This window comes from Eurytemora carolleeae, unplaced genomic scaffold, assembly GCF_000591075.1.
Source record: "Eurytemora carolleeae unplaced genomic scaffold, Eaff_2.0 scaffold992, whole genome shotgun sequence".
NCBI classification, from domain to species: domain Eukaryota; kingdom Metazoa; phylum Arthropoda; class Copepoda; order Calanoida; family Temoridae; genus Eurytemora; species Eurytemora carolleeae.
This window is the reverse complement of record NW_019396881.1, coordinates 78934-102115: the sequence shown is the minus strand read 5'-3', so window position 1 is coordinate 102115 and position 23182 is coordinate 78934. Positions and strand designations below refer to the sequence as shown.

The 23182-nt window shown below is 32.9% G+C and overlaps 1 protein-coding gene across 1 annotated transcript in view; it reads right to left on the bottom strand.

Moving 5' to 3' along the window:
- LOC111709690 (transcription factor AP-2-epsilon) overlaps positions 1-12808 on the bottom strand; it is a 36985-nt gene extending 24177 nt beyond the window's left edge. The window contains exons 1-3 of the mRNA XM_023483557.1: positions 12175-12808; positions 6581-6796; positions 5866-5922 (exon numbers count right to left, since the gene is read on the bottom strand). Of these exons, the coding sequence (XP_023339325.1) occupies positions 5866-5922; positions 6581-6796; positions 12175-12306 (405 nt within the window). The 5' untranslated portion in view covers positions 12307-12808. The remainder of the gene's footprint in view (positions 1-5865; positions 5923-6580; positions 6797-12174) is intronic.
- Positions 12809-23182: the final 10374 nt, after the last annotated feature.

Sequence of the window (23182 nt, the reverse complement as noted above, 5' to 3'; positions counted from 1 at the left end):
TCCAACCAACTTAAATAAATTCTAACCAACTTAAATAAATCCTAACTAGCTTAAATAAATTCTAACCAACTTAAATAAATCCTAATCAGCTTAAATCAATCCTAACCAACTTAAATCAACTAGAATACGTGGCAAAAATGTTCAATATTTTTTACTCCATATAATTTATGTTGTGAAACCTAATATTTTCAGGAGTTTTTATTAAAATAAAATTGTATAAGAACAGAAACTGAATAAACTCCAGTTTGATAATCCATACATCTTTACAACCTGAAGATATAAAACTATGATATTTTATAAGGTTGCAAAGATTAGATGATTAAAAAAATAGAGTTAGTGGCGAGTAATCAGATCCTTAAAACGTATTTTCCCCCACTATGCAATCCCTCCTGCACGTTCTAGGCAGAAATAAAAAAGGAGGCTAATAAATGTTCCGACCAGTTTTATATGATACAAAACAGAACATTTAAACACTGTAATTAACAGTTTTAAACATTTGATGGGAAACCTTTGTAAAACTTCCAATCCATAATCAAGCTTAATGTATAAAAAATAACCGGCAATTTCAGGGTTTATAGAAGAAATAAAAACATATTGAGTTGGGCCGGGTTCCCCTATATCCAAACTGCTAAGGAAGGTTCCATAAAAATTAAGACTGGGTTGACTGTGAAGTGTCGCAACGCCTTAACCTTTGAATTAACTCCTACAACTTACTTTTAATTTTTTGTAGTCCTAGACATGCACATTTTGGAACGGTAAAAAACCTTGTTTTTTTGCTTTATTTTTCAAGAAGTAATTGGGAAAATTTCTACAATATGTTTGCGGGAGCAACATTTGGATGACAGTGGGTTCACTGTATACTAACATGAGATATTTTATACATATTCTTCTAACATGAGATATTTTATACATATTCTTCTAACCAACTTCGCTTGCACTACCCATTCGACATAAACCCATTGTTTCCGAACCAAAGTCCTCTTTTTATGGGATTCTGTTATAATTTCAAGTGATCCTCTATTCAATGAGGGCCATCAACGATTCACAACCTTATTTTAATCAAAAAAGAGAAAGATTTCGTCGTTTTTCAAGTGTTTAATTTAAAAAAAATTGTTCATTGTTTCTATATCAAGAAATCCGCAAATCGCTTTAAAAGGGTAACCACATTTGAAATTATATTTTTATGAAAGAGAAATCATGGATATCTCATGCATTCTTGGTTAAACAAAGCTTTTAAGGGTGCCGTTGTGAATCGGAAATGCCACTCTATAAATGGGGGGTCCGTTAAATTTCGCCCACCGTCCTTTTAAAGTTTAAACTTAAATTCTTCTGAGCATTCTCCCTTAAAAAGACTTTCTTAAATTGATAAAAATGACTCGTAAACCCTGATTAGTATTCTATTTAATATGATGACAAGTTCGAATGTATTTAAATCATGTAGATATACATCAACCTCTTGGAAAGCATGCATGTCAAAGAACCAATCCAAAATTAATCCGGATCAGGAAGAACAAAATTCAAATCAAGAAGAAGAGACTCTGGATCAAGGAGAAAAGAATTCGGATCAAGAGGAACAGACTCCTGCTCAGGAAGAACTGAATCCGGATCAGGAAGAACAGAATTTGGCTCAGAGAGAGCATATTCTGGATCAGGAAACGCAGAATCCAGTTTAGAACAGAATTCTAATGAGGATTAACAGAATACGGATATGGGAGAACAGAATCCAGATCAGTAAAAACAGAACCCGGTTCAGTTATAAAAAAATCCGGCTCAGGAAAAACCAAATCCGGATTACGCAGAACAAAGAAGTTGATTTGACAATAGTTGTACACTGTACAGTGCAAACAAAACTATTTTAAAGAGAAGAGAAAAACTTGTAAAAATGCAAAAACTAACAAACAAATCCGACACAAACCTGACTAGTTTGTTCCTGTCCTTGTATGGATATCAGATATATTGTTTAACAATACCTGAATCTACCTCAAACCATGAAGAAACCCAACCCCTGGATGTTCCAAGATATAGAGATTAGAATAGAAAGGTTGGAAGGGCGGGACGTATTAATGTCAGTTCTCCGGGTGCAACATGACAGAGGTCCACAGCTTGTTTTTTTATACTGTTTTGGTTTAAAGGGACGGTTAACGATATTTTAAGTGACCTTCCATGCAAAGATGGCAATACCCAATTCACAACGGTACCCTTAAAAGCTTTGTCTGATCAAGTATGAATGAGATTATTTTCAATTTTAGTTATCTATAAAAGTGACTTGCGCATTTCTTCTGCAGGAAAGCATATAGAAACTGAGAAGAATTAAAAACTATTAAACCTAGAGATATGACAGTATCTTTTTCGAAATCACTAAGAGAATGATAGTAATATATTAATATAATTATGGAATTTCGGACAAAATGTTCGTTAATTCGAAATGCTTTTTGAAGTTCAATAATACGAAGAAAATGTTAGGGTTTTTTTAGAGTGAGGTTGTAAAGAATGAATACACGAAATGTTCAAGGCAACCTGAAAAAAAATTCAATATTTCTCCGTTCTGTTGGAAAAAATTTGAGAGAAGAGTTTTTTCTCTCTGGGATTGATGCACTACTATGGGGTTCTAGGAAGCCCGGAGTAAATTGAATATAAAAACCTTCTCTCAACCGAGGGAGGGATCTTGTTTAAATATTTTTTTGGGCTGTCAATTATCATCAGCTATTATCCCATCATGAAACTATGAGGTATTTGTACTTTTACCCCTACCAGGCTAATTTCAAGCAACCAAGAAACATAAAAACAGGAACAGACAAAATGTTTACTCCAAAAGTGTACTGTAATGTTTATCAACATTTTCTGACTGAGAAATGTAAACTTCGTACTCTTTTGATATTCCTAGTTTCTATATTCCTTGAATGCAATTATTATCTGTAATATTTCAATATTTATACAGATAATGATGATATATATCTAATGTATAATTCAAATCTCGGTCTCTGAAGTTATAATACAATGCATAATACAGATGTAACATTATAGTGGGCAGTTTCATATTTATATCATTAATTGACTTTTATATTATATAATATATCCACCCTCATATCAAATTTCCTACCCNCCCTCCCTCCTCCGAATTCCCATTTCTTGTGACAAATGAAAAACTGTGTCGTAAAGCAAGTAAATGTTTAAATATAAACATTTTACTTAAAAGAAACCGTATTTATTTGTGTAAGGTAATAAAATATGAATTAGTATTTGTTTAAGGGTGAGAAAATAAGAAAGAATGACTTTGAATGTATTTGTAATGTTTTATAATAGGTTTGATTTCACTATAGAATAGAAATTAATTTTTTGTATGTTTAATTATGTATATGTACGGGCAAGGGGGGGATTGATAGCGTATATCGCATTTTATCATGGACGTGACTCGAATCCCATTTCAGTCTTAGCTCTTACACAATCTCAGAGCTCTCTGCCTAGCTTACTTACTAACTTTAGATGACCAGATAGACCTTTTACATATTCTTAAACGACCACATAGCCAAAAAAGTGTGATTAAAGAAACTCTAAGGTTATGTTATTCACAAAAAAAAACAATTTTATAAAAAATCTTGATTCTATTTTTCTAGACTGCGGCCTCATCGCTGTTTTATACGACTTATCAGTTTCCCATTTCAGTTTATGAAAATACTTGTTCGACAAATAAAAATAACGAGTTTAAACAATTTCTTTAAAATTTTTTTACAAATCATAGAAAATTGGTTGAAAAGTTTGCAATAAAAATGAAGTACAAAAGGTTCTATCTATATAAGATATTATATTTAGCTGGGCTGATACAGGGGGTTGGGCTATGAGCCTAAGTACCCTTGGAAAAGTAAAGCTATAATTTCCAATTCCAATTTCCATCTGTAATGTCAGGTTAAGCCACTTTTGTTTGTTTCTTTTCTTGTGGTTTTCAACAATTTTTTATTTATTTTTATCGATTTTGATGGTTATTGTATCGTTAGAACTGACGAGGGTCAACCCAGACCGAAATATATTTTCAATAAATGTGGAACTAACATCTACGTTTTTAAGAGGTTTGGTCCATCACCATCACCGAATTTTACCATCCTTTATAATAAATGAGTATCTGGGGTTTGAAACTAAATCTCAAAATAATGATGAAACCTTAGTTTACTAATCTATGATTGATCCCTTCTACTAGAAGGAATGGGATAATCTCGTTAGAATAAGGAGGTAGAAGGGGGAGACATTGTTCTAAATAGGGGGGGNTATCCAGTTTTGAATTTTACAAGAAATGATATATTTGAAGAAAATTCCAATCCCGAAAATGTCAAATATAATTTTATTTTATATTTGGGTTATTTTTAAATCAAATATATCTTTCATCCAAACCCCCAACCCTCTGCAGCATTTAAGCACTTCAAGTTTTGTGGACAAATTGGTTTACTTTTTTAAGGCAAAGGAACTGATTAATTTGTTTCACAAACTCTTATTTTCTAACTCTTATATCTTTGCAACCTGATATTGTAAATATATCAAACTAACAAAACATATCAAAGATGAACATCGACAGATAAAAAAGAAATATTTGTTCCTTCCTTAACATTTAAAAAAATGGTATCCCAAAAATTTATACTTTAGCATTAAAAAAATTTACATAGATATTTAAGTGAGGGGGGGAATTTAAGGAATATTTAACACCCCTTTAATATTTATACTGAAGGTATTTTGATAATGCCGGCCTAAGAAGATGATAAAACTACGGCATGTGCTATAAACTAATTTATGGTGGTAATATTTATCAAATAAATAAAGTATATATCTACATGTATATATATTATATATACCATATATTTCAGAGTGTAGATATAATCTGTCAAAACATTCTGTTAGTGTGAAAAAATCACGAAAGTAAAATTTATTTTTTTTCCAGATTTCTTTCCTCAAACTCAAATTTTTTAATCCCTAAATGTTTGATATTTCAAACTTTGACTGTTTGATAAAACAGAATTCATAATTAAAATATCTAAGATCTACTGCATCAATCTGCTTAGACAATGTAAAGAAAAACCAAATTATAGAGCATATTATTTTAAGTATATGATAAACACATCTTATTATTGTGAAGCATCTATCTAAAGATGGCAATGCTCAATTCACAACGGTACTCTTAGAAGCTTTGTCTAATCAAGAATGAATTAGAAATCTATGTTTTTACTTTTGAAAACTGATTATTTTTAATGGTCGGTCCTCAAAAAAAGTGACTTGCGCAATTCTACTGCATGAAAACCTATTTGAAATCATCAGAATTGAACACTTTAAATCATAGAAAAACTACAATATTTTGAACATATTGACCAAATCAAAATTTCAAGGGTACCGTTGTTAATCGGGTATTGCCATCTTTGCATTAAGGGTCACTTTAAATTACGGTAACAGTCCCTTTAAATGTTTAAAAACGGACAAACAAACGATTCCAAATGTCCATCTCTAACAAACTATACTCGTAAGTCTTATCAAGGAAACAAAACAGATGATAAATAATCGAGCAATGGCATTCTTTTATCTCAGTTCTAATCTTCTTTGATATATCCAACTCTTTCTTTTGAAACATTCTTCTAAGTTTTAATAACAATGTAATTTTTATACAAAATGGGACCGGATTTAATGAATTTGAGTTAGGTTGCTAAACTTCCTCTTCTGGTTCAAATCTTGAACCATCGATTCATCGAATCATTAAATTCGATCAAGAAAACGGATCTAATTTGAAAGACTAAAAGTTAACAACTAAACGCCGTATGAGAAATGATAATTAGGCCGGAAAAGTTTCAGTTTCATTTTTCCGTTTGGTTTGGTTACATGAAAACTTCCTACCTCATCTTCAGATTCTGCTGAACCACTAGATTCTGTATCCATTGCTCTACTCTTCTCCTAACAGATAAAAATAAACATTAATATATCTTAGATTTTGTATTTTCATAATGGTCTTTTAAGCCGGTCCTAAAAAAACCTTCCGTCCTAATTACAAGACTTCTCCGACTTATTTAGAAACCCTCTTCATCTTCTTTTTAAGAATACCTCTCTGTCCTATAAAAAAAACTCTCAGTCTTAGCAAGAATACCTCTTATTCCTATCAAGAAAAGACACATCACTATCCTATCAAGAGGGACTTTCAGTAGAAGACCTCTCCGTCATATTAAAAATATCTCTCGGTCCAATCAAGAAGACCTCTTATTCCTATTACAGAAAACTCTCAGCCCCATCAAGAAGACCTCGACTCAGTTCCATCATTAGACAATTAGAAAACCCCCTCCGTCAAATCAAGAATACCTCTTATTCCTATCATGAAGACCTATCATTCCCATTAAGAAGATCTCTCGGCCCGATCAAAAAGAACTCTCCATCCTATTAGGAAGATCTTTCCTCTCCGTCCTACCAAGAAACTTTTATCCGTATCACCCGTCCTCTTCATCAAATATGCAATACTATTCCAAACTGTTATATACATAAAATCCTCCATGTCTTTCACACCAGACGTGACCTCTTTTTACTACCTCTTAATTTTTCTACTTTACATGAAGAAACCAACCTGTGGATTCTGAGGTTCAAATCTTCCCTGTTTCTCCTGTAGATTAACTTGATCCGGTCTATTGAACAATGTCACGTTCTCAGCTCTGGAAACTCCAAACCCCTCCGTCCTGACCATATTCTGCAGATTCTCCGCTCTTGGCAGAGCTGTGATCTGGCCGTTTTCTCCAACCAGGACGTATTGTACACTATTCATCCCTGCTCCCCCTCCTACACGCTGAAAAATATAATTGATAAGATAATAATTAAGATTTATCAATTTGAATTAAAACACACACACACGGTTTGAATACGAGCGTGCGCGGAGTATGTTTGATCTGAAAGACCACCTATCCGCGCCCTGCGCACACTGACGTTTTACAAACCCATCATTTGCCCCCCAACCCCACCCCTACCCTAATTATACCATATATACATCTTTTTATGCAGAGAACATGATAGATATTCCACCATCAGCCGTATTTTGCAAACGAAGAAAGTTCGAGGGGGGGGGGGGGATGAAAAGGGGGACGAAAGAGAAAGGGGAAAGCAAAAGCAAAAGAATGAAATAGAACTATAAACATAAACAAATGCACTAATGGAAATGGAAAGAGTTTGAGTAGATCTGAGTTAAAATTATCTCTAAAATCTTGATAAGACAGAGTATAAATAGTCCAATTAAAACTTCTATCAAGGATGGATATTACGTCATTAATTATAGGTTTATTCCTCAATAAATATAGTTATCTAGGTTCAGAGCAAATAGTTAATAACGGAATTTTTGTAATAGTTTTAGTTTCAGATGTTACCTTACTGAATTTTTTTTTTGGTTTACATTTTAAAGAAATGCCATTTTAAGATTTTTTGATTTTGATTGGACGTTTATCAGATAGCTAGTTGAAGTGCCCGGCGTTGCCCGTGGACTTTTTTAAATTGAATTGCGAAAAAAAATAATTTTAAAAAGAAAAAAAATATTTGTATTGTATGTTACCCCGGGGAACTTAAGGGTTTCCTTAAGAAACGTCAGTCTAATCGGTCCAGCAGATTTTTAGCCTTTAGCTAACATGTATATGAGCGAAGAACTTTAATATATAGGAAAAACAAGCAGACCCAAAAAAGACAATCGGATGGGAAGACAGATAAGAGAGTGTGAAAAACATAGAAGGTTTAGAAAATAGAGGAAAAAAGAGGAAAAAATCGTTGTTGATAAAGAAAATATAAGGGGTGAGGGGCTGACAGGTTGTAAAGTGGGCGGGGGGGATACTGATGGAAGGTTAGGGGGATTTGTAAAGAGGGGGAGATAATATCAATTAATCAAATGAAAATTTCATTTATAACATGTAATCTGATACTAGAACGGTGAACAAGTTAGTATAAGTACAAGTATAGAGATCAACTTAAATTCTAACGAAAATAGCAGTTTTAAAAGTAATTTTTTGGTAATTAATCAGACATGCCACTCTATATCCAATCACGTTTACAGTCCTTTAGATCTATAATTAAGGAAGGTTTGAATAATGCACTGATCAAATCGGCGTTTAAAAAAGAATTTTTGGAAATATTTGTTTGAAAATATCTTAAGGGGGTGCTTAAGAATACCACCACGCATAGTAGGGGTTTAATGTGTAGAGGAAAACGTTTTTGTTAATTTAATTGAATAAAATTAATTGTTTTTAATTTTAACGAATTAAGAATAAAGAGAGAGAATATTTCAAAAGGATAAGAACGTGATGAATAGAATTTCAAGAAAGCAGAGAGAGAAAAAAGAAAACAGAGAATTGAAGAGAATAGAAAGAAAAACTAATAAAGAAAATGGAATAAGGGAAAAAGAATGAGAATGAAGTAAAGTGGAATGAATGATATAAAAGATAAAAAGAGGAAAAAAATGAAAAAATATTTTAAGTGGTTTAAGTTAGAATGTTACAGGGTTACCCATAAAGAATAAGACTTCAGAGCCGACTTATAGAATGTAGAATTGTCTGTTTTCTTATACTTATTAATTTCTGTAAATGTAAACTTGTTTCTTTCTTTGCCAAATAATTAAATAAGCCATTGAAATACTATTTTTAAGGCAGACGACTTAATTTAATCTTAGAATCGGCATTTTTAAAGAAACTTTACAATCTCATCCTTTCTGGATAACCCTGTATATGATAGTTCATTTAAGAATGCAAGAATGATGATGGTTGGGTTCTACAAAATATATGAAACTGGGTAAAATGTTTTATATAGGTTGGCCAAACCTAACATTTGCGTCAAGTGTCAAGTTTTTCACGGGTACTTAATCCAACATTTTTTATAAATACCCCTTTGTATGTCAAGTCGTATTTATACTGCTGAATCATTAAAGATTACTCCCCCCCCCCCTCCCCTCCTGCAGGTCCTAGGCCGACAAAGGTAAACTGGAGCAAGTTTATATTTTTCAAGTTGAAAGTAGGGGGACACAACAAGAAGTGAGGGGGGGAGGCCGGGGGCATTTAGGGAGATATTGATAGCATAAGGAAGAGAAAGGGGGGGTGAGTGAGGGGGGGGGGATAGTTGTAAAGTAAAAAAATCTCCAGGTTTTAACGAGAAAGCTGTAAAACTGTAAAAGTATGCAAAACAAGGGAAGGTTACGAACATTAAGAGATACTTAAGCTTCAAGCTGAACAAGAAATCTCCAAAACTCTCCAAACAATTGCAGTTTTCCTAAAAATCTGCGAAATTAATCTCCATCCCAAAGTACAGACTTACAAAAAAATTTAGGGGGATTTCTATCAAACCCTTTTAAGACTCCCTTGTCTAGTTTAATCTAGCCTGGAGTCCCTGGAGTCGGCCAGTTTTTAACATTTTATTGGATGATTATGTTCACGTCTTAACTATTCATTTAAATTCAACCAACGCACTCGTTTAGTTTTAACTACGGAGATATTTGTTCAATTCAATTTAGTTTTTAGTCCAGTAAGTCCAGTTTATGCTTTTTATTTCGTTGCATTTTTTTGTGATTAATATATTAGATTGAAAAGAGTTAAACAATATTTTTGAGCATTTTTATCAGCATGGAAAACAAATGGATTTTTTGTCATTATAAAAAGGACAAGAGTCGTAATAATTAGCCGTATATCTGAGCTAAGCTGAAAACTTAAGAATGAGATATCCTTAATCCCGAATCGCTTAATCTAAGTATTTAATGTACACACTTTTGATTTTCTGCTTAATCCTTTTTTGGATATCCCTACTGTATACAAATTTTGTTTGATAACAATTACAGATACGATGCTTTATCGATTGGACTAATTTCAGATTGAACTATAGTTGTTCACAAGCACAAGCTGGCTTTTTGAGCATTTAAACAAATATAAATTTAATCATGTTATATGACCTCATTAAAAAACACCTTTTATCACATTTGAGGACTATAGCCATTTTGAACGTTAGTCTTAATAAACATTAATCCAAATCTTACGTTAGTCCAATCGATCATTAGTTCAATTGATATGACACCATCCGCACAAGAAATGCGCAAAAATAAAAAAAAAGAAAAAATAGAGCCCACTCTAATCTCTAGAAATTAATCTAAAGACTAAATTAGTCTTAATATTAGCAAAAAGCATTGATCTCGATATCCATAATTCTAAAGTTTTCAGCTCAGTAGAAATAGGGTTTCTACAAACTCAGTCTTTTTTTAAAATCTTGTTTACTTTTGCGGTCGGGTTTCACCCATAGTGATCAAAAGATTAAATTACAATTTAGAAAAATATAATTTGTGACAAGGTTTTCTTCGGTCCTGACTTTAAAGAACATATGTTCGCCTTAAATCTTTATCCCTCTATATCTGAAAGTAGGCACTGGTTTACTGTATCCTGGAGTAGGTTCATATCCTGTAGGTTGATGTTCTAGTATCCTGGAGTAGGTTCCCTGTATCATGTAGGTTGATGTTCTAGTATCCTGGAGTAGGTTCCCTGTATCCTGTAGGTTGATGTTCTAGTATCCTGGAGTAGGTTTACGACAGCTTGCAAAAAGCTAATTATTCCCAGGTAGTAAGGATAGAACTAAAGAGCTATGGTCAGCAGTCGAAGTCTGCTAAAGATTGAGCCGATTTTGTGAACTAGTTTTTCGCAGAAATCCATTAAAAAGGATAATTAAGAACCCCCCCTCCCCCCTCCCCCATTACACCCATCTGAACCCTATATCAACCTGTAATTCTTCAGACACTAAAATGTCTAAATGTTTATTATACCTAAATGTTTCCGAATAAAATAATATTCACCCCTTCCCTAAAGACCCACGTATACTATTTTCTTCTATTATGAATAGTTACCAGATTCTGCTTGTTAGAAGATTCCTATCGAAGGATAATAGTATAATATAAACTGATAATATACGGAGATACAGACTAGTGGGTTAAGGATCAATCAGGAAGGATAGATAGATAGGTCCGAGAAAAGTACAATAAGAGAATATATTTAGTGCTTAAACCCTGAGCAGTGTGTGGAGAGTGGAAGACCAATAAACTGAGAGATAGTAAATGGAAAGATAGAGAGATAACAGATTTATTGGCCGGAGGAAACTTTACTGAAAACAGAGAATACGATACTTCTGTATGTTGCGTTGAGGTCACTACAATATTTCTTAATGTTTTTTTTTAAATTTCTACGTTGCTTTAAGAACAGTGCATACCCATTATTTGTGAAATGATGAAAGATATTTTGGTCATAGATCTGTCTAAATTCCTACTATTTTTGCCCCATTTCCCGCATTTCTGTTCAGTAATAAAAAAAAGAGCGAACACTTAAACATTCAAAAATAGATTTAACTACAATTCAAATGACGATCTCTTTTAGAGTTTATCGTTTACTACATAGTTCTCTTTTCTTAAACTGTTGAAAATTGAAAAAGTTAAAGTATTTCCTATTAGTATAGCATTAGAAAACGGTAATTTAAGCTAATATTTAATGCAGGGATATTGGATAGTGTTTATATAATTTTAAATTCGATTGAATTCAAAAATCTTTTGGAATCTCTTTTTCTTCAATCTTGTATTAAACGTAAAAATACAATATGGGAGTAGAAAAATGCATTGGAAAATTCCCTTAAAAAATGCTACTAATACTAGTTGCTTTATAATCTATTTGAGATAACTACCGAAAAAAACTAAAAAAATAGGAATAGTCTTATATAATATAATTCAGTAAACTATGCGAAAAAAACAAAAAAATGAAAAAGACTAATAACATTTTTAAACATATATTTTTTCTTTATATAGATAGATACTTATGTAGAACACAAGTATTCTTAAAAGTATTATTTAAAAAAACATAAACATTACGTTTCAATTTGACAGGAGTATATCAAAAATTAAAAGGAATTGAGTTTTTGCCACAAAATCGAATTTTTTAATCCTTTTATCTTGGCAACCTGATGGTGGAAATTTAGGCTATTTGATCTAACAGAATTGATAGTTTGAAATATCTTACGTCTACGAAATTGGGTTGCAAAGATATAGAGATTAGAAAATCCTAGTTTGTGACAAAGACTCAATTCCTTTATAAATTTTTAAAACCGAAGCTGCTTTATGTTTCGTTTACGTCTTTTTTTTAGACAACAAAACAAAACAACTGTTGATTTAGTAAATACCTTTATTATTTGCTGATGAGATGTTGTTTCCAAACTTGACCTATGCTCCCCCTGACCTCTTGCCTCCGGAGGGAGTTCAACTGACCTCCTAGCGAGGACGGGAAGGTTAGAGAGGTGTGAGGCTGCAGACATGTTCTCTACTGCCCGAGGATATGGTTTGTAAACACCTTGAGGCGCTCTGCAGCTCACTCACCAAAACCAGTCTCAACCTAACTGCGGGCAGGTGGGTACTCACGTTGCCGCGGGGGGCGCAGAGCTTGCTCGGGGCGGGGGGACGACTGGCCGGGAGGGAGTATCCCCCCTTCCCCTCACACTACCCATCTAATACCATGAGTATAGTTGACCGAGCCGTTCTTCCAACAACAGGTACTTTGTGAGGAGGGGAGGGGAGGGGGGTCAGGTTGGAAAGGGGGCGAGGCGGGTAGTGGGAGGGAGGATAATGATAGAGGGAGAGATTCTATACCAAGTGCTATGTTTTGTAACCCCGACTGTAAAGTTAAAAACAAGAATCAGTGTGCGCAGATTTTAGTTAAAAACATGTTTACACAGTTCAATATATTGATCCTCAGATAGTTATATTCTGCACAGGGATTAAACTCTGTTCCCTGTCTAGTTGACTATCCTACTATCTATCTATCTTCTCGTTTATTTCTCAATTTTTGAGCTGCTAAATGTATTCAACTGACCACCAATCCTATCTAGCAATCTTACAGCACAAAACCTTACTCCACCCCCTTTGCCTAACCCACCCCCACCTTAAACTTCATCCTCCCACTTTGCATCCGTCCTCCCCCTTTCCTTCATCCTCCAACCCTACCCTTTACCTCCATCCTTCATTACTCTTTACATTCAACCCTAGTTATAACTCAATCCTCCATACCTGATCTTTTCTCAATCCATTTAACCTTAACCTTTATCTCCATCCCCTTTCCCTGACCTATCCCTCTATCCTCCACCCCTATCCTTCAGCCCCATCCTTTACCTTTTCCACCGTTCTCCAATCCTACCCTTCACCTCCGCCCTCTACCCTTTTCACCGTTCTCCACCCTTACCCTTCACCTCCACGTACTCTACATTTTTCACTGTTCTCCCCCCCCCCACCCTTTACCTCCATGCTACCCCTTGCCTCCAACCCTACACTTTTTCCTTTACCTTCTTCCTCTATCCCTGACCAATACCTGCTTTCTCCAACATTACCCTTCACTTCCATCATCTATCCCTGACCTATACCTCTATTCTCCACCACTACCCTTTAACTCCACTATCTACCTTTTTCCCTGTCCTCCATCCATACCCTTCACCTCCATCCTCCACCACTACCCTTTAACTCCACTCTCTACCTTTTTCCCTGTCCTCCATTCATACCCTTCACCTCCATCCTCCACCACTACCCTTTACCTCCATCCTCCTCACTCTCCCTTCTCCCCACTCCCCATTCCCTCCTCCATCACCTTTAAATATTAGTTTTAATTGTTTAAAGTTATTCATAAGAATTAAGAGAACAGGTCAAATTTTGTTTTGAAAAGATTCCCAGAGATTTCTAGGATTAGGATGGATATCAGTTTATCTGGGGTTCGGAGTTTCTCACCATTATGCGATCTATCCTTCTGAATTACAGGCTATCACGGCTACCATAATACAAGAATGGATTTAGAGAGAAAAATAGAGATAAAATGGGATAGAGGATATCATTAGGCGGTATAAAGATACAAGGACAAATATACATATCATAGCATTTGTATATACTAACCAGGACGTATATAGCTCCTAGGACGGATACACATACAAGGATGGAAACACATACAAGTGGACGGATACACATACAAGGACGGAAACACATACAAGGACCGATACACGTGGACGGATACACATGCTTGAACGGATAAATATATAAGAACGGATACACATAATATAACGAATACACAACACTGTAATGGATACACATACTAGGACGGAAACACATACTTAGACGGATACACATACTAGGTTGGAAACACATACTAGGACGGATACACATACTAGGACAAATACAGATATTATGTTGGATACATCTATTATAAAACGGATACGGATACAAGGATGGATACAAATACTAGGTTAGATACAAGCACGTCAAACTAAAGAAAATTGCACGGAAGATTGATATCTTAATTGTTTTCAATCATAACTCCTCTTATCTAACAGCTTTTGAGAAATACAAAAAATATTAAAATTTCTAATATGTAACCGGATAATTTCAATACTTCTGTGTAATATCCCAACAAGAGGGCCTATAAGATAAAAAAGCACTTATAGTAATGTCGCATATATTTGACCTTATCCTTCTGTCTTGTTTGCAGTGAGGATATTATTGTAATGTATAAAGAATAAAGATATAAGAACTAATACAAATACGAATACAAAAATACATGAATAAAAAATACAAGAATACAAAAATACAAGAATACAAAAATAAAAAATCCGCGAAATTAGAAGTATCTAACGTAAATTTATGATTTGAAATGATATAAAATTTGTCATTTAACTATTAAAAATACAGGTATTACGAAACTTTTTTCGATGAGTATTTAATTTGAATAAAATCTATATCAAATCTATATCCGCGTTACAGCTCTAGTGGTTGAAAAAAAGTAAATAATTATACTGTAATGGAGAAGTTGGAGTAAATAATGATGCTGTAATGGAGAAGTTGGAGTAAATAATGATACTTTAATAGAGGAGTCGGAGTAAATAATGATACTTCAATGAAGAAGTCGGAGTAAACAATGATACTGTAATGGAGAAGTTGGAGTAAATAATGATACTTTAATAGAGGAGTCGGAGTAAATAATGATACTTCAATGAAGAAGTCGGAGTAAATAATGATACTGTAACGGAGAAGTTGGAGTAAATAATGATTCTGTAATGAAGGAGTTGGAGTAAATAATGATACTTTAATGGAGGAGTTGGAGTAAATAATGATATTTTAATGGAGGAGTCGGAGTTTATAATGATGCTGCAAGGGAGGAGTCAGAATAAATAATGATACTGTAACGGAAGAGCTGGATTACATATTGATATCGTTACGGAGGAGTCGGAGTATATTGTGATACTACATTGGAGGACTCGAAGTAAATAATGATACTACAATGGAGGAGTCGGAATATATAGTGATAATACAACAGAAGAGTCGGAGAATATTGTGATACTATAACGGAGGGTTGGAGTAAATAATGATATTGCAACGGAGGAGTAGGAGTAATTAATGATGCTGTAACGGAGGAGTCGGAGTAACTAAGGGGGAGTACCATTAAATAAAGATACTACAAGGGAGGAGTCAGAGTAAATAATGATACTGTAACGGAGGAGTCGGAATAAATAATGTACTTCAATGGAGGAGTCGGAGTAAATAATGATACTACAAGGGAGAGTCAGAGTAAAGAATAATACTGTAACGGAGGAGTCGGAATAAATAATGATACTTCAATGGAGGAGTCGGAGTAAATAATGATACTACAAGGGAGGAGTCAGAATAAATAATGATACTGTAACGGAGGAGTCAGAGTAGATAATGATACTGTAACGGAGAAGTCAGAGTAAATTATGATAATATAACGGAGGAGTCAGAGTAAATAATGATACTGTAACGGAGAAGTCAGAGTAAAAAATGATAATGTAACGGAGGATTCAGAGTAAATAATGATACTACAAGGGGAAGTCGGAGTAAATAATGATACTATAAGAGGGGAGTCGAAGTAAATAATGATACTGTACTGGGGGAGTCAGAGTAAATAATTAATGATTCTGTAACGGAGGAGTCGGAGTACATCATGATACTACAAGGAGGAGTTGGAGTAAATAACCAGATTACAAAGAAGGAGACGGAGTAAATATTTATATTGCAACGGAAGATTCGGAGAAAAAAATTATACTTCAACGGAGAAGTCAGGGTAAATAATGATACAATTGAGAATACAGAAACGGATGCAGATACTGTAAAATGATAAAAATAGGCAAAAAATAAGACATATGTAAATATTAAGATTCATACATATTCTAGGACGGGTACAGATACTGGACTTCAGTGGATTCAAATATTAGGATGGATGCAGATACAAGGAATGGGTACAGATTCTTTTATCAAAACCGACACAAAGACTAGGAAGGATAAAAAGTCTAGGACGGACACATAAACAGTGGTAGGCGATTATATCTATACAAGGAAGACGACTTTTCTTTTTTAGCTTTTTTAAAGTTACAAGTTTACAGGTAATCAAAGAGAAGGTTTTTTAATTGATAGCTTCTCTTTACTTCTATGTTTATTTGTATCCATGCTGTTTAACAGCTTGATATAAATCAAAATTTAAATCAAAAGTCGTCTTCTTTGTTTTGATATAATCGCCTACCAATGTACTAGAATTGATACTGATACTAGGACAGATAAAAATTCTTGGACGGATACAGATACTATGACGGATACAAATACTAGAACCGACAAGAAAGATATACAGTCCAACATTACATTAAGAAATTAGGGAACGAATACAAATTCTTTGACGGATACAGATTTTAGGAGGAAGACGGATACTAGGACAGATACAAAATCTATGAAGGATACAGATACTATGACGGATACAAATTTTAGAACTGACAAGGAACGATACAGATCCAAAGTTACATTAACACATTAGGCCGGATACAGATACTTTGACGAGTACAGATTTTAGGATGAATTCAGATAATACGACTGATACAAATTCTAGGATGGATAATGGATACAGATACTAGGACGGACACAGAGACCCAGCTAATTATTTGAAGTTTTTTAAACTTCAAATAATTTTAAATAATAAATTTTTAAACTTTAAAATTACTACTACCCTGAAATACTTAGGTTTAATTTCTCAAGTTGGATAAATGGTCAGGATAAAGTTGAATAAAATTTCTGAAAGTCATAAAATACATATTCTCATTTACATGTTTACATATGTGCACCTCAATGCATATTTACTTTTCTCTCCAGGTTCTTATATACACTGTACACTGTACTTTCTGGGTTTAAACTTAGAGACTTCAACGCCGGATACAAGCGTACTCTAGGATTCCCATCAAAGCAACTGTCACGTGGCCAGATTCTTAAAAAATAGGTTTATCTGGGAGGACTAGACACTTGTAAAAAATAATTTGGAAATGACTTCGAGGTGGCTCGGACAAGAAAATGAGGAGAATGTGGCTCAGATTAGAAAGTGTTGTGGTTGGCCTTCCTCCCCTCTTTGAACCACCATGAAAATGTTTTGCCCTCTGATTAACAAATCATATCACTAAACTAGAAATATATATTTTTTAAACCATCTATCTAACCAATGATTTATAAGAATGAAAATAAACTGTTTAACATCAATCAAACTAATCATTTTTATATCTCATTAATTAATTTCTATCTATATAACTATATAACTATCTAAAACTCCAAGTATCTACAATAATCTGCCTATCTAAATAAACATCTAACTAACTTCATAACTATTTCTCTAAGCAAACTATACAACTATCTAAATAAACACTTAACTAACTACATAAATATCTAACTAAACATCTAACTAACTACATAACTATCTATCTAAACATCTAACTAACTACATAGTTATCTAACTAAACATCAACTAACTACATAAATATCTAACTAAACATCTAACTAAACATCTAACTAATAACTATCTAACTGAACATCTAACTGAACATCTAACTAACTACATAACTATCTAACTAAACATCAACTAACTACATAACTATCTAACTAAACATCAACTAACTACATAAATATCTAACTAAACATCTAACTAAACATCTAACTAATAACTATCTAACTGAACATCTAACTAACTACATAACTATCTAACTATACATCTAATTAACTATACAACTATTAAACTAAAGATCTAACTACATAACTATTTATCCAAACATCTAACTAACTGTATAACTATCTATCTATAGAACTCCAACTATTAACTGCCTATCTAACCAAACATCAAACTAAACACCAAACTAAATTATATAACTATATAACTAAATATCTAGCTAGCCTATATAACCTAAACTTCAAACTATCCCATATAACTATCTAACTAAACATCTAACTAACTATTTAACTATCTATCTAACGATCTATATAACAATATAACTATCTATATGAAGATCTAACTAACTATATAACTATCTAACTTTACATCTAACTAAATTATATAACTATATAACTAAATATCTAGCTAGCCTATATAACCTAGACTTCAAACTATCCCATATAACTATCTAACTAAATATCTAACTAACTATTTAACTATCTATCTAACGATCTATATAACAATATAACTATCTATATAAAGATCTAACTAACTATATAACTATCTAACTAAACATCTATCTAACAATATAACTATCTATCTAAAAATCTAACTAACTATATAACTATCTATCTAAACATCTATCTAACAATATAACTATCTACCTAAAGATCTAACTAACTTTATAACTATCTAACTAAACATCTAGCTAACTATATAACTATCTATCTATAAACTCCAACTATCTACTATAATCTGCCTATCTCAAATGTATTTTTTTTCTATTCCTCGGTATAAAATGACATCGTCGTGCATTGCATCATTTGCCCGTAATTTGTATCCTTGTCTACATTTTGCACTATTTCGCTCATGCAGAAAAAAGCAGCTTGGCGAATATATTTGTATAGATTTATCCGCAAATTCGTTGCAATTATATAATCTCAAATTTTATAAAACTGCGGAAATTTGTATGGAAGTTATTTTTAATTCATAATAATTTTTAACTTAGATTTTCTTAACATCATAATACTTAACCCCCTCCTCCCCCCCCCCGCCTGCCCACTTCATTTTTTATGTACCATTGAATTCTGCAATAAAAGTGCTTGCAGATTTTCAAGGTTTATTTTGGGAATTTGTGAAATTACGATATTATTTCATTTATGAGGGTTTGTACCATTGTAATTTTTATATGTAAGCAAGTTGTATACAATGAACCCCATACTTTGTAACATTGAAATTTCTTACAATGATAACCAAAATGTTGTGGAATTCATCTCGTTTTTGTTTTCTTCTTCTCTAATTTTAGAAATTTTGCCCTGGATATTTTGCAACTTGAAATTGTTGCAACTGAATCTATAAATCAGAGGTCAAAACTTTTGTTCAAAGTGACGTTAATCTTGAACGCTTGATCTTGAATCCAATGTGGGCACTTGTAAATTTAAGGACAAATTCCTGATCTCTCAGTTAAGGGTATACATGCATACAGACGGATCGGACGACATAATTTTACACAAAACAGAAGGATCGGACAACATAGTTTTACACAAAAGAGAAGGATCGAACGACATAGTTTTACACAAAACAGAAGGATCTGACGACATAGTTTTACACAAAACAGAAGGATCGGACGACATAATTTTACACAAAACAGAAGGATCGGACGACATAGTTTTACACAAAACAGAAGGATCGGACGACATAGTTTTACACAAAACAGAAGGATCTGACGACATAGTTTTACACAAAACAGAAGGATCGGACGACATAATTTTACACAAAACAGAAGGATCGGACAACATAGTTTTACACAAAACAGAAGGATCGGACGACATAGTTTTACACAAAATAGAAGGATCGGACAACATAGTTTTACACAAAACAGAAGGATCGGAAGACATAGTTTTACACAAAACAGAAGGATCGAACGATATAGTTTTACTCAGAACAGAAGGATCTGACGACATTACACAAAACAGAAGGATCAGACGACATAGTTTTACACAAAACAGAAGGATCTGACGACATAGTTTTACACAAAACAGAAGGATCGGACGACATAGTTTTACACAAAAAAGAAGGATCAGACGACATAGTTTTACACAAAACAGAAGGATCAGACGACATAGTTTTACACAAAACAGAAGGATCTGACGACATAGTTTTACACAAAACAGAAGGATCGGACGACATAGTTTTACACAAAAAAGAAGGATCAGACGACATAGTTTTACACAAAACAGAAGGATCGGACGACATAGTTTTACACAAAACAGAAGGGTCTGGCGACAAAGTTTTACACAAAACAGAAGGATCTAACGACATAGTTTTACACAAAATAGAAGGATCGGAAGACGGAAAACTTACTTAAAAAACCCATTTAAAATGAAAAACTATGGAAAACATCACATTTTCGAGTCATTTAAAAAGATTAAAAGGGCTTTTAAACACTAATCCCTGTTGTTTTTTTGGATCACCCTGTAGATTTACAAGATGCAACCTTTAAGAAAATTACATCATTATAACAATGCACTTTTGCTTTTGTGGGAACTTAAATTGAAAAAAATACAGGTTTAAAGATCGTTGATCGTTTTACAAACTTAAATTTGTTTATATTTCTGGTTTATTTAGATTAAACTAATACAAAATAAATTTACATAGAAATACATGCAACTATTTAAACATCTGTAAATCCTGAGTTAGAGGGCAAAGTCGATGTTCAAAATCGTTTTTTTTTGGTGGATACGTTTTCAGAATTGTTTTTTTTTCAATATTAAATAACGACGACAAAAGTGGAAACAAAATTCTACAGTAAACTCTAATTAGTTGTTTAGGAACAGGTCGAGAAAATACCAATTAACTCTTATCATCGAAAATAAGTAATCTTATTCAATTATTAGTTTCTATAACCTCTTTTAATCACAAAGATTTTCTGCAGATTTTCTGGAATTTTTATTAAAAAGACGACATTTGTAGAATTTTTAGGAATCTGCGAACAAATTCATAGAAAAAGAAATTCAATAAAACGATGAAAAAGAAAATAATTAATTCTATCTATGATTTATTGAGGAATATGTTCCTGAACATTAATTTACTGTAGAATTTTTACCATATTTTTCGTCGTCGTTATTTAATAATTATAAAAAAACTCATTCTGAAAACGTGGCCACCCAAATTTATGATTTTAGACGTTGACTTTGCGCTCAAACTCAGTAATTATACATCGTGGAAACGTTTTATTTGTCTCAAATGAATCCGAAAGAATTTTTCCGCAACACTGCATACCCAATTCAACTACTTTACATAGCAGGTCTGTCCCTTTAGATATGTTTCTGGTCTTCTGATAGTTTATTTCGGTTAAACTAATACAAAATAGATTTACATAGAAATACATGCGCTATACTAATTAAACATTGATTCTTTCCAGAAACTGTTGGCACAATTTCAAGGGATCCTACACTTTTTTTTAGAGTGGCATGTCCGATTCACAGCCTTTGCTTTATCAGAAATGAATGAGATATTAGTAACAAAATTGATTCTTAACTATTATGGTTACTTTCCTTGATTTAAGTACCTTGAGTATTTAATCTTCAGACTAAATGAGAAAAACTGTCTATCTATCTATTTATCTATCTACTTATCTATCTATCTATCTATCTATCTATCTATCTATCTATCTATCTATCTATATATCTATCTATCTATCTATCTATCTTTTTATCTATATATCTATCTATTTATAAAGTTTTGATTTGGACAATCCACTCTTAAAATGGAGGCTCACTTAAAATTACGTCTACAGTCCCATTAAAAGGATTGTTCCCTTTTTAAACAATACACAACAGACCTTAATTTTGGAACCAGGAACTCAACTAATCCTATATTAAAATTCTAAGATATGTCTTTAAGGACTAAAAAGAAACTCCGCTTTTATAAGAGTATAATAGCTTGGGAACCCTGCAGCTACTCAGGTTTCTCATAGCTATTCCCGCCGTTTACCCGCACTTGAATGATTTTAAAGTCGACCCACTTAACTTAAAATCTTAAAACCAAGCAGAGAACATTCCCGTTGGTCCTTGAGTTCCCCAATAAAAATTTAAAGTTATGATTTGAGAAACAAACAAACAAACATACAAACAGAATTTACAACTTCACATTTTGTTTATTTTTGTTTATTAATTTTTTAAACCTTTAAAGCATTTTCAGTTTAGTTTTTAAGGTTAGAATACATGGCATAATGCTATGGCATTGCAATAATCGAAGAAATGCCAGAAAGCTCAAACTAAACCTTTTTAAATGAATTGAGTTTTTACCACAAACTCTGATATTCTAATCCCTATATCTGTGCAATCGGATTGTGTAGACCTTTGATATTTCAAACTCTATGAGTTCTGCTATATCAAATAGTCTATATGATTGCAATATTATCAATCAGAATGCAAAGATAAAGGGATTTGAGTTTGTCGCGAAGACTGAATTCCTTCGGCAAAGGAATTGAGTCTTGCCACAAATTCTGATTTAATCCCTATATCTTTGCAACCCGATGTCGTAGATCTTAAATAACTCAAAATATGAATTTCGTTAGATAAAATAACCTGAGTTAGAATTATCAGGTTGCAAAGATATAGGAATTATAAAATTAGATTATGTGGCAAAGACTTTTACTTTTGCTAAAACTTTCTGAAATTAAAATTCAGAAATGGTTAATTCTCCCTTTAAAATAGAAAATTAGTGCCTTTCCCTTTTAATGATATTTGAGAAAATAGTTTTTTTTTAGATTTAGCTTGGCTCTGTGTCGAGCAACAAATTGTTGTCGTGCATTTTCTGATTACAGTGTATTGTAGAATTACACTAGATTACACTACCATGATCAACATTTTGCGGGAAATAGATCAGATAGATTTTTATCTATCTATCTATCTATCTATCTATCTATCTATCTATCTATCTATCTATCTATCTATCTATCTATCTATCTATCTATCTATCAATCTATTCAGGAAATGACATTTTAGCAGTGAATGAGAGGAAAAGGTTTGAGTAAAAAAAGATAATCTATATAAGATGTGACGAATTCTTGAAAGTCATTTCAGTATTTTCCGCAAAGTTGTTGAACGGAATATTTGAAAATTTTAATTAAACCGATTCTTTTAAAATTTTCTTATAATATTCATCTAAATTTTGTAATA